This window comes from Choloepus didactylus, chromosome 18 (genome assembly GCF_015220235.1).
Source record: "Choloepus didactylus isolate mChoDid1 chromosome 18, mChoDid1.pri, whole genome shotgun sequence".
NCBI lineage: Eukaryota > Metazoa > Chordata > Mammalia > Pilosa > Megalonychidae > Choloepus > Choloepus didactylus.
Genome location: NC_051324.1, coordinates 11,484,785 through 11,496,992, shown reverse-complemented (window position 1 = coordinate 11,496,992; position 12,208 = coordinate 11,484,785). Strand labels below are relative to the sequence as shown.

The 12,208-nt window shown below is 48.6% G+C and overlaps 1 protein-coding gene across 1 annotated transcript in view; it reads left to right on the top strand.

Annotated features, from left to right (window-relative positions):
- Window positions 1–11,672, top strand: part of PELP1 (proline, glutamate and leucine rich protein 1) — a 69,782-nt gene extending 58,110 nt beyond the window's left edge. The window contains 13 exon segments of the mRNA XM_037810011.1: window positions 2,798–2,857; window positions 3,132–3,282; window positions 3,471–3,600; window positions 3,732–3,819; window positions 4,500–4,588; window positions 4,671–4,787; window positions 4,935–5,082; window positions 5,217–5,376; window positions 6,092–6,147; window positions 6,309–6,515; window positions 6,630–7,281; window positions 7,284–8,044; window positions 8,201–11,672. Coding sequence (XP_037665939.1) covers window positions 2,798–2,857; window positions 3,132–3,282; window positions 3,471–3,600; window positions 3,732–3,819; window positions 4,500–4,588; window positions 4,671–4,787; window positions 4,935–5,082; window positions 5,217–5,376; window positions 6,092–6,147; window positions 6,309–6,515; window positions 6,630–7,281; window positions 7,284–8,044; window positions 8,201–8,293 — 2,712 coding nt within the window. The 3' untranslated portion in view covers window positions 8,294–11,672.
- Window positions 11,673–12,208: the final 536 nt, after the last annotated feature.

Sequence of the window (12,208 nt, the reverse complement as noted above, 5' to 3'; positions counted from 1 at the left end):
AAAATTGCCTTTGTTGTAAAAGTTAGACTTCTCAAATTGCACATTGTCCCTAACCCCTCTGTGGTCAAAGTTTGTGAGGCTTTACTGCAAATGGTTATTTTATTTTAGCTTTGTTTGGTATTGTCTGTATCCACCTGCATCTTCCTGTGAAAGTGGAGGGAATTGAGCGTTACCTGCAGGGTAAAGAGATTTAAAATCATGGGGAGTAAAGTGTCAAGTGTTTCCTCTGCTGTTAATTTCCAGTGTTAGTAGTAAGAAGAATTAATCTATAATCCGCAGCCTTCTGTCTGTTTTGTTTACTTTTTGGCCTGATTTTTGCGTACCCTCTCCAAACCAAACAATAAAACTTTCTTATGTTGTTACAGGGTATCTATGTCTTTATTTCTTTAGTGATAAAGTGTCATCTGGTGAACTTCCCTCTGTTGAGGAATTTGGCTTAGTCTCTTGCCTAGTGTAGATAAGAATCTGTTTGGTGCAGAGGCTTCAGGGGTGACTTGTACTTGGAAAATCTTGCAGACAAGTTCTTAGGAAACTAATAATTGCCATTTTGTTTGTGTGTCCTCCTTCCCCTTCCCTAGAGGATCCCAGCCAGGGCAGTTGCATTCTGAAGGTTCCTCCCATATGCTGCATCCCCACAGAAGCTTTACTTCACCTCCTCCTCCTGATCAAAATGAATAATAAATAGTTCCTTGGAATTTTGAGAGATATCCCAGACATGTTTTGTGTGTGTGTATGTGTTTTAAGTGACATGTCCCAAGTGAACCATTACTTGAGTTTCCTCTGTGGGTCACCAGTGCAGACCCTGTGGTGAGAGCCCTGTCATTGTGGTCTGTTTTGTTGCAGTCTCGTGTCAGACCTTTTGAGCCAGAGTCACCACATTAGAGGTAAAGCATGAAAGTCCAAAGGAGCTGAGTGCCACTAAAGTTGGGGCTTTGGCAGCTGTCTAAGAAATATCCTTGGAAAAGCTGGTGAATCATGAGACTTGTGGGTGGTTGCTCTTGTTTGGTTTGAAGTGTTGAACTCCACGGCGTCAGACATGAAAGTGCTTTCTGAGCCGCTAGGGAAATGGCTCTAGATCCTCTCTGACTCTGGGTCAGCTCTGTCTAGCTGCTTGTCTGATGATAGGAATCTTGAAGTAGAACAGGGGAAGTTAAGCGTGGTTCCTGTGCAGGGTAGCTAGGAATACCTGGAGGATCGGTTTCCAAACCACCTACAGACAGGCTTCTGCTCCCAGTTAAGTCCATAAGGCCCCTGCTGTCTGCCTGGTGCCACTGCTGATTTCTCTTCATGAAGCTTCCCTTTGTGCACATACCACCCCCTGACCTGTGGAGCTGAGCCCTGGGCAAGGTCAGTACTCCTTATCCCAGCTTTGAAGGCCTCAGTCTGCTTCTCTGTTGGCATCTTCTGAATCTGTAGGTTTCCTCACATTGTTTCTTGCTACTCTGGTCTCATTTGCCTTCTTGTTCTTCTAGAACCACTCAGCCATGCCCTATGCAGCCTCAGCATCTTTCTCTCTCAGCCTTCCCTCTTTCTGTGCCCTTCACTATTAACAGTGCCAATGTTGGTTCCAGGTTATTGTTTTCTATAACTTGCTGTCTCCCTGACTTTATTTTTTAAAACTTTCTATTTTGAAATAATTTCAAACTTACAGGCAGTTGCAAAAATAATACAAAACCCATACAGAGAACTCCAGCACACCCCTCCCCCCATATCCAGATCTACCAGTTTTAGCATTTTGCCACATTTGCCTTATCATTTTGTCTGTCCATCTGTCCATCCATTCATCTGTCTGTCCGTCCGTGGAGAGGTTTCTGTGTATCTATCTGTTTTCTGAACATTTCAGAGTAGGTTGCATACATCATGCTCCTTGAACACATAATACTGCCGTGTACATTTCCTAAGAACCAGCACCTTGAGTACAGTTATGAAGTTCAAGAAGTTTAACATTGATACAAAGCTTCCAACCACTGAAGGTGGAAATCCTCTGTCGTTCCTTTTTATATCCCTAGTGTAGGGTTCTGAACCATTTTTTGTGCCATGGACCCTTTCTCAAAATGTTTTTAAATTCATAAAATAAAATACACTGGATTGTAAGGGAAACCAATTCTGTTGAAATATTGTCAAAATATTTTTTAAAATTTGTGATAGAGTAGCAGGTGCCTTTTTTTTTAATTTACTTTTTTACAGCAGTTGTTGGTTTACAGAGAAATCATGCAGAAAGTACAGAGTTCCCCTGCTTCTCCCCCCACCCCTCCACCCCCATTTTCCCTATTGCTAGTATCTTATAATAGTGTGGCACATTTGTTGCACTTGATGAACCAATAGATGTGCTTAAATAACAAAATCTTGTGGCTGGTCTAATAATGATCATAATTTTCAAGTTAGTGATACATGTGCTTCAGTTCCCAGCTTGGACTTTTTTTCTGTGTCTAAGCTTGTAGAGTTGGGAGGTGGGGGTTACTGCTTTTCAGTGCTTTGTATCCCTTTGGCTTGAGGGAAATGACTATATCATTTTGCAAAAAATGGCTGGAGGGAGACTAGCTGTGTGTGGGACAGGGCCAGATCCTTTTACCCCAGATCTGGGAGGCTAGGAATAAGAGCTGACAGTCAGGTTGTCCTTTTACCATGAAAGCATGCCTGCTACAGGCCCTGCTGCCCCTTACAGTTCTTTGCTTCCCATGTCTGTAGGAAAGAAACAGGCACGGGTTTAGAATGTGCTGTTGGGAGTGAACAGGGTGCATGTCTCTGGCCCTTGGAGATGCTCACCAGCCTCTGCCTTTCTTTAACCCCATTCCAGGGCAAGCTGGCCTCATTTTTCCTGTCTCGAGTGGATGCCCTGAGCCCGCAGCTGCAGCAGGTAAAGGGTAGGGAGGGATACGGAGGGCGGGGCTTCTCTTCTGACTCTCATTCTTAGCTTTTCTCTCCATTGCTGCTTTTGGACGATGTTCCCACTTCCCACCCTGTTAGCACGTATAAGCCTCTCCTGCCTCCACATTTCCGCCTGTGTCCTTCTGCCTCGTTGTCCTTCAGCACTCTCTTTGGTATCCATCTTTCTGGGCATTGGTGGGGTGGAAGGATTTTGTGGCTGGCTGGATTCCCATCTGACCAGGTTTTTGATCCTTCTTCTGCAGTTGGCCTGTGAGTGTTATTCCAGACTGCCCTCCTTAGGGGCTGGCTTTTCCCAGGGCCTGAAGCACACGGAGAGCTGGGAACAGGAGCTCCACTGCCTGCTGGCCTCACTGCACAGCCTGCTGGGGGCCCTGTACGAGGGAGCAGAAACGGGTAGGGACCATGGCTGGTAGTCAGTGGGACAGTGGTCGGGGAACTTGGAAGGAGGGTGGTCCAGAGATGCAGGGCAGTTGGTTTCCAGGCAACATGGATTCAAATATGGGGGGTGATCATCCACCACAGTGAAAAAGGAGGGGAAGGAAGAAAGGCAGAGTGTACAAGGTAGTTGTGTTTCTGTCCAGCTCCTATGCAGTATGAAGGCCCTGGAGTGGAGATGCTGTTTTCCCCCTCAGAAGATGGTGACGCCCATGCCCTTCTTCAGCTTCGGCAGAGGTTTTCTGGACTGGCCCGCTGTCTGGGGCTCATGCTCAGGTGCATGTGAGGGTTGGAGGGAGCAAAGGCCTGGAGTGGGGGTTCACCCTGCAGAAGGAGATAAGGGTGGGGTTGTGGAGTCAGGCCGATAACCTGTGCTGAGGGTCTCCCTCCTCTGACTCTCTCTTTAGCTCTGAGTTTGGGGCCCCCGTGTCCGTCCCTGTGCAGGAAATCCTGGATGTCATCTGCCGGACCCTCAGTGTCACTGGCAAGAATATAGTAAGTAGTTTACCCTCTTTGCATGGCCCTTGCTCAGGTAACCAAGAAAGCACTGAGGGATCTCGAATACCCCAAAACATTATCCGTTAAGTTGTCCTGGACATCTTACTTGATTCAAATGCCATATTCCCTTTGCTTCCCCTGACACACACACACACACACACACACACACACACACACACACACACAGTCAGGGAGGCTCTTCTCACACCCAGTGGGAACACTCGTAAAATACATCTTACTTGATTCAAATGCCATATTCCCTTTGCTTCCCCTGACACACACACACACACACACACACACACACACAGTCAGGGAGGCTCTTCTCACACCCAGTGGGAACACTCGTAAAATAGCAGATGCTGCCCTGGGGAGGGTGAAGTGAAGACGGCTAAGTCTCTGCTGATAGCCTCAGCCACCCCTCCCTCGGCCTTCCTTCTGGGGTCTGATTTTTTTTATTCTTCTTCTTTCTTTTTCCTTTTTTTTTTTTTTTTTCCTCTCTCTCTCTCCTTAATTTTATTCTTCCAGGAAGATGGAAGTTTGATTTCGTTAAGAGAGCTGGGTGGGGTGGGGTCCCTTTTTTCTGTACACATGTATATAGTCATGTGCAGTTACTCTGTCTGCATGTCTGACTCATCATTTTTGCCTCACCCCTTATTTTTTGTCAATTACTCCCCCAGAGCTTGCTTGGAGATGGCCCCCTGCGGTTGCTGCTGCTGCCCTCTCTCCACCTGGAAGCCTTGGACCTGCTCTCTGCCCTCATCTTGGCGTGAGTGTGATGGGGCAGGGGGCGGTGGAAGGGCCGGGACATGCAGGAAGGGAGGGCTTGCCATTCTGTCTCTGCCCCCCAGGTGTGGAAGCCGGCTCTTACGTTTTGGGGGCCTGATCAGCCGCCTGCTCCCCCAGGTCCTCAATGCCTGGAGCATGGGTAGGGATACCCTTTCCCCTGGCCAGGAGAGACCTTACAGGTGACCACCAAGGAAGGGAATAAAGAGGAAGGGTGGGGGAGGGGTGGCAGGTGGCTCAGGACTCAGGGGTGGGGAGCACTGAGGGAGGAAGGGCAGGATCTGGACTGAGGGCTCTTCCTCCATAACTCCTTTTTGCTCACCCCCCAGCACCATACGGACCAAGGTGTATGCTGTATTGGAGCTGTGGGTGCAGGTGTGTGGGGCCTCAGCAGGTGTGCTTCAGGGCGGAGCCTCCTCAGAGGCCCTGCTGACCCACCTGCTCAGTGACATCTCTCCTGCAGCTGATGCCATTAAGGTGAGTGAGGCCTCGGCTCCTGTCCCAGGACTTACCTGTGTCCTTGGGCCAATGTGCCTCCTCACCGCCCTCTCCTCTCTGTCCCACCTTCCTGTTGGCTTATGTATGTGATTTGTGTTTCCTTCCACCACCAGCTGCGCAGCCCCCGGGGAAGCCCTGACAGGGTTTTGCAAACTGGAAAGCCCAGCGCCCCCAAGAAGCTAAAGCTAGATATAGGGGAGGCTGTGGCCCCGCCAAGCCACAGGAAAGGAGATAGCAATGCCAACAGTGACGTGTGTGCAGCTGCGCTGAGAGGTGGGTGAGGCTGGGCCCTGGGGGCTCAGGATGGCCTGGGGTGATAGCCCCAGACCAGCGGGCGAGGTGGAGTATACAGAATGCAGGGCCGGCCAAACCTGCAGCCCAGGCCAGAGGAGCTGTGCACCAACCAAGGCATTTCCCAGGGCGGCAAGCAGAGCCTCGGGTGCTACTCTTCATTGGGGGATTTGGTAGTTTTCACTACCCTTCCAAGAGCTCATTTATCTCATTTATTTAACTTGTGTGTGTCTACTCTGTATGCCAGGTACTGTTCTGAATCACTGTGTTGTGAAGTTTACATTGTCTCCAAAGTAGGTTGCCCAGGGGAGCCTCCTGCCTCCCACATAATTTCTCATCTGTAAGCAGAAGCTTCTAGTCACGTACTGTGCAGTTAACAGGCGATTTTCCTTTGGGTCCCATGTATTTGCTGTCTGCTGCCCCTCCCCATATGAAGAGGAGAGCCAACTCTCCCTAGATATATATGCATTTGTAACTTTTTATAGACTCATCTTCTTTAAATATTGTCAGTAGTTTCATGGGTAAAGACACTTTTATGATCTCCATTTCATAGCTGAGAAAACAGACTCAGGTTAACTGCCTTGCCCGAGTTAGGCAGTGGCTGAGTCAGGTGCTTACTTGGGGCTGAGATTCGGAAGTCCTCGCTGGCACGTAAGCCTGTTGGTGGACTCCTCTCATCCCCTCTCTCCCTCCCCAGGCCTCAGCCGCACCATCCTCATGTGTGGGCCTCTCATCAAGGAGGAGACGCACAGGGTTAGTGGGGCCTGGCCCGTGGAGGCAGGGGAGGGGCCGCTCCTCGGGGCGTGTGGGGGGTGTGCCCCCCGAGGTGGGCCCCTTCCGGTGCTGGGAGAGGGCCCTGGGGACGGGTGGGTGGCCGTGGTCATGTTTCCCGGCATGCCGTGTGTCCTTTGCAGAGACTCCACGATCTGGTCCTCCCTCTGGTTGTGGGTGTCCAGCAGGGTGAGGCCCTAGGCAGCTCTCCATACACCAGCTCCCGCTGCCGCTGTGAGCTCTACCGCCTGCTGCTGGCCCTGCTGTTGGCGCCTTCTCCTCGCTGCCCTCCTCCTCTCACCTGTGCCCTGCAAGCCTTCTCCCTCGGCCAGCGAGAAGACAGCCTTGAGGTAGGTGCTGGCCCTGTGTGCCTCGGCCTCCTTAGTGTCTGATGCAGGTAGACGCCCCCTCTCCAGTGCCAGGGGACCCTGCTTTCCTCATGCTTGCCCTTTCTTCTTCCTCAGGTCTCTTCTTTCTGCTCAGAAGCACTTGTGACCTGTGCAGCTCTGACCCACCCCCGGGTTCCTCCCCTGCAGTCCATGGGCACCTGCCCCACACCTGCCCCAGTCCCTCCTCCTGAGGTCCCGTCTCCGTTCAGGGCTGCACCCTTCCATCCCCCAGGCCCCATGCCTTCTGTAGGCCCCCTGCCCTCAGCGGGATCCCTGCCCTCAGCGGGCCCACTGCCGTCGGCACGCCCTGGACCTCCAGCCACAGCCAACCACCTAGGCCTCTCTGTCCCAGGCCTGGTGTCTGTACCCCCCCGGCTCCTACCTGGCCCTGAGAACCACCGGGCAGGCTCAAACGAGGACCCCGTCCTGGCCTCTGGTGACACGTCCCCACCTCCTATACCCCCAGAAGAGACCTTTGGTGGGAGAGTTCCCAGACCAGCCTTTGTCCACTATGATAAGGAGGAGGCGTCCGACGTGGAGATCTCCCTGGAGAGCGACTCTGATGACAGTGTGGTGATTGTGCCTGAGGGGCTGCCTCCCCTGCCTCCACCGCCGCCATCGGGCACCACACCTCCCCCTGCGACCCCTGCTGGGCCACCCACAGCCTCCCCTCCCGTGCCAGCCAAGGAGGAGCCCGAGGAGCTTCCCGCAGCTCCGGGGCCTCTCCCGCCCCCCCCCCCCCCCCTCCTGGTCCCGGTCCGGTGACGCTGCCACCACCCCAGTTGGTTCCTGAAGGGACTCCTGGTGGCGGAGGACCCCCGGCCCTGGAAGAAGATTTGACAGTCATTAATATCAATAGTAGTGATGAGGAGGAGGAAGAGGAGGAAGAGGAGGAGGAGGAGGAGGAAGAGGAGGAAGAGGAGGAGGAAGATTTTGAGGAAGAAGAAGAGGATGAAGAGTACTTCGAAGAGGAAGAAGAGGAAGAAGAGTTTGAGGAGGAATTTGAGGAGGAGGAAGGTGAGTTAGAGGAAGAAGAAGAGGAGGAAGATGAGGAAGAAGAAGAGTTGGAAGAGGTGGAAGAGTTGGAGTTTGGCTCGGCAGGAGGAGAGGCAGAAGAAGGGGGTCCCCCACCCGCACCTCTGCCTGCAGCTCTGCCCGCCTCGGAATCCCCCAAGGCACCACCTGAGCCCGAGGCAGGGCCTGGGCTGCTGCTGGAGGTGGAGGAGCCCGGGGGTGAGGAGGGGCCCGGGGCCGAGGCCGCCCCCACCCTGGCCCCTGAGGTTCTGCCCTCCCAGGGGGAGGTGGAGAGGGAAGGGGGGAGCCCCACAGCAGCACCGCCTCCTCAGGAGCTTGTTGAAGAAGAGCCCCCTGCCCCCCCAACCCTGCTGGAAGAGGGGACTGAGGGTGGGACTGAGGCACCACCTCCCCCAGAGCCGTCTGCAGAAGAAGAGACGGAGATGGAGACAGAGGTCTCAGCCCTTCCAGAAAAGGTGAGAGAGCCAGCAGGGAAGGCAGCTGTGTGGGGGGCAGGTGGGAAGAAGGGGCTGCAGCTGCTTGTGTTAAGGAAGAGCTTTGTCCCCAGCCTGTCCCACCTTCTGTGTCTGTGTGTGTGAGTGACTGTTGTGAATCTTCTTTTTCTCTAAAAGGAGCAGGATGACACAGCTGCCATGCTGGCCGACTTCATCGATTGCCCTCCTGATGATGAGAAGCCACCACCTGCCCCAGAGCTCGATTCCTAGCCCTCTCGTGCCCCCGAACTCCTTGTTTCCAATAAAGTTATGTCCTTGGCTATCTACTGCCACAACTGTGTCCCAGCCAGAAGTTCAAGTGTCTACCAGGCTTTCCAAGGTATCCATGGTTTTCCCAGATGTCTTCGTAGCTACCCTGTTACCGCCAGTGTTCTGACGAGGAACCGCTGACCTACAGGGTTTATGGGGACTGTCCTGTCTCAGCACGTCACCATGAGAATTTTACAGTTCTTGCCTCTGCTTTTGCTGATGCTAAATACATGCGGGGTTGCCTGTGTGGTTAAGACTGCAAGGAGTTACAAAATGTAGCCCTGCTTTCAGGTTTGTAATCCAGGTATGGGCATGTGTGGGAAATGGATGGATGGATTATGTGTCCTGGTGAATGATCTTGTGTTTAAAAAAAAATTCTCACACACACACACCTACACCTGCCATGCCCTTGGTCTGTAAGAGCAAGCTGAGTGATCGTGATAGAAGTTTAGAGAATTGTGAAAAGGTGTAGAGTTTAATCATTGAATTCTGTGAAACCTGAACCTTGGTCATCCAAATTAAAGGGGCGCCCATAGTGGGTACAGGGTGACCTCTCGTGCGGGGTTGGTCCTTTCAGTTATTACGCCCCTGCCCCCACCCCTGGCAGGAATGTAATAAGCTCATCCCAGGTCTTCCTACTCCTGAGATTTGGAAATTTCCCAGACAGTGTCTGCTCCCTTTAAACACTTAACTTATTCTAGGCCTTGCTGGGATACATGTGTGTGAACATGAAACTAGGAGTGTGTGAGAGGGTGCAAGGTACATGGGCTTGCGGTGGATACCCTGTGATTTATTTGCGCCCTCAAGAGTTGGTTGAACAGGGAGTGATTTATTCCAACTGTTGTGTGCCCTGAGGACCTCTCTGAGAAGGTGGCATTTGAGCTATTTTTTGAAAACCTCAGTATGGGTTAAAAAACAATTTACCCCCAACTTGTTATTTTGAAAAATTTCAAACCTACAGTAAGAATAGTACCATATAACCTTTACCTAGATTCACCAGTGGTTAGTATTTTGCCAAGTTAGCTGTTATCTCTTCATTATATTTGTATCTGTACACAGACATGTATCTACATGTACACTTGTATCTGTGTGTATATTTATATCAATGTTGATGTGAAAGTATTGTTGTGGGTGAAAGTACGTTGTAGGTATCATGGCCCTTCACCCTAAATTCTTCAACATTATCTCCTAAGACTAAGGACGTTCTGTGAAATCACAATACCATACTCAAACCTAAGAAAGATAAGTCATGCAATAATATTGTATATATTATGATATTCAGATTTTCCCATTTATCCCTAAATCGTTTTTTATAGCTGTTTGTTTTTCCTCTAATTCAAGTTCAAGAGGAGTATGTTTTGTAGGTGGAGAAGGCCATTTAAAGCTTAAGAATCACTGCAAGAACAAAGGCGAAGTGTAAAAACTCTTATTAGTGATTTTCAAAAAGGGAAAGAACTTGATTTCTCAAAGCTGTAGATAGGTAAGGTTGACATCAGAAATTTTTCTAAATTGTATTTGAATAGATAATATATTCACGTGGTTCAAAATTCAAGAGGTACAAAGATTAGTTGGGTCTTCTCACTCCTGTTCTCTAGTCACCTCACCCAGATTTTCTACCTAAAGGCAGCCAGTATTCCCAGTATTTATATATCCTCCCAGAGATTTTGTGTGCAATTTACAAGCAAATTTTTATACATATTTCTCTCCCCCTCTTGTTTTTACACAAATGGTAGTATCCTATATACACTGTATTGTATGTTTTTTCACTTAGTATCATGAGGATTTATTCATTCAAGAAATAATTATCAAGTGCCAATTATATACTAAAGCACTCTTCTCATGTATTTTTGAAACGATTATAGGTTCACTGGACGTTGCAAAGATAGTACGGAGGGGCCCCATGTACCCTTCACTCAGTTTCCTGCAGTGATTGGTTACATCTTGCATGGTTATAGTGGAATATCAAAATCAGGACTTTGACATTCATTGTATGGTACCATGGTAAACACTGTTTTAAAAGCAGAGAGTGTGCAGCGAACAAAAATCCCTGCCTTGCTGCCCACCCTGTCCTTATGGGATTTATATTCTAGATGGATTTGGGGGGTGGGGTAGAAAGTAAGCAAGATAGGTAAGTAAAATTTATTTTGGGTTAGATGGTGACAAGTGTTACAGGAGAATAAAGCGTGGGGATAGGTTCCTGAGGGTGTGGGTTGTTTGAACGTTTTGTTACAGAAATTTTCAAACCTTGAGAAAAATTGAAAGAATTATGCAGAGAACAGCCATATGGACACCACCTAGATTTTACAGAGAGCATTTTACTGCATTTGTGTTTTCGTGCAATTTTAAGTAGGATGGACAAGAACGATCGCACTGAGAAAGTGGTATCTGAATAAAGGACCTGAAGTGGTTGAGTGAGAGCATTGTGGAGTTCTGGGGAAATCGTTTTCTAGGCAGGGGGCACAGCGCATACCAAGGTTCGGAAGCAGGAGCGTTCTTGGGGTGTTCAAGGAAAGCAGGGAGGCGAAGGAGGCTGATAACAAGAGATGAGGTCGGAGAGATAGCAGGGTGGGAGTAGAAATTCGGGAGGAGTGACGTAGGACCTTAGGGTTTTACCCCGAGTGAGGTGGAAAGCCACCCCAGAGTTTTGAGCAGAGAGTTGACCTAACACGATCCAATGTCTTACGGGAACAGTCTGGCTATTCTGTTGGGGAGGAGACTGAGGGAGTGTGGGTGGCAGCAGAGACCAGCTGGAAGGCTAATTCTGCTGGGGGGGAATGATGCCTCAGGCCACGGTCATGGACAAGTGGTTGGATTTCAGGTATTTTTTGAAGGTAGAATTAACAATTTGATGATGATTCATTTCAATTCATACAAAGCTTCCTGCCTGGAATTTTGTTCTATCACAATTGATTTACCCATTTCCCTGATCATTGAATAGTTAGGGCGATTCCAATCTTTAGCTGCTACAAAACAAACGTGTACACGTATGGACATGGCATGTATACATGTCATTTTGCCGATGAGTGAATATCTGTAGAATAAACTCCTAGAAGTTGAATCGCTGAATCTCTCCTTAGAGGTTGTACTCATTTTGTACTTACCGGAAATGAGTGTGTCCCCAGACTTCATCCAGGAGTGTTAACAAACACTGTGATCTTTGCCATTATTTAGATGGAAAATGGTACATCAGTGTCTTAATTTATGTATCTTATGAGAAATCTAAGATCTCTTTGAATTTCCTTTTATGTGAAATATTCTTTGCCTGTTGTGATGTTTGTTTATTACAAAGTTCTTTATACATTAGGAAAATTAGCCCTTTGTTATAGGTGTTGCAAACTTTTTTTCCAGACTGTTTTTGTCTTTTGATTGCTTTGGTGGTTTTTGCCATACTGAAAAATTTTATTTTTCTTTAGTTGAATGTCTCAGTCTTTTAAAGCTCTGGATTTTGTGTCATATTTTAAAAAGCTTTCACTGTCTGAAATTACTAAAAGATACACATCATTTTTTCCTAGTATTTTTATGATGCCATACTTTTATAATGCTAATACTTTTATGGCTTTGTATTTTACATTTAATCTTTAATCCACTTGGAATTTATCTGAGTGTGAGACATGAGGTAGTTTCAACTTTACTGCTTTATCCAAATGTCACATATTAGATAGTTCATCTTTTCCTAATTTCAGTTGTCACTTTCATTATATTCTGGATTCCTATATGTTCTTCGGTCTGTTTTCTGAGCTGGTGTTCTATTCCATTGATCTGCCTGTACACACTTATTGTGGCTTTATGATATGTTCTGATGTTTGGAAGGAAGATTGGGTTATTAAGGTATATTTTGGGTTGACCAAGGTAAAAATAATCAGCACCAGAATGGGT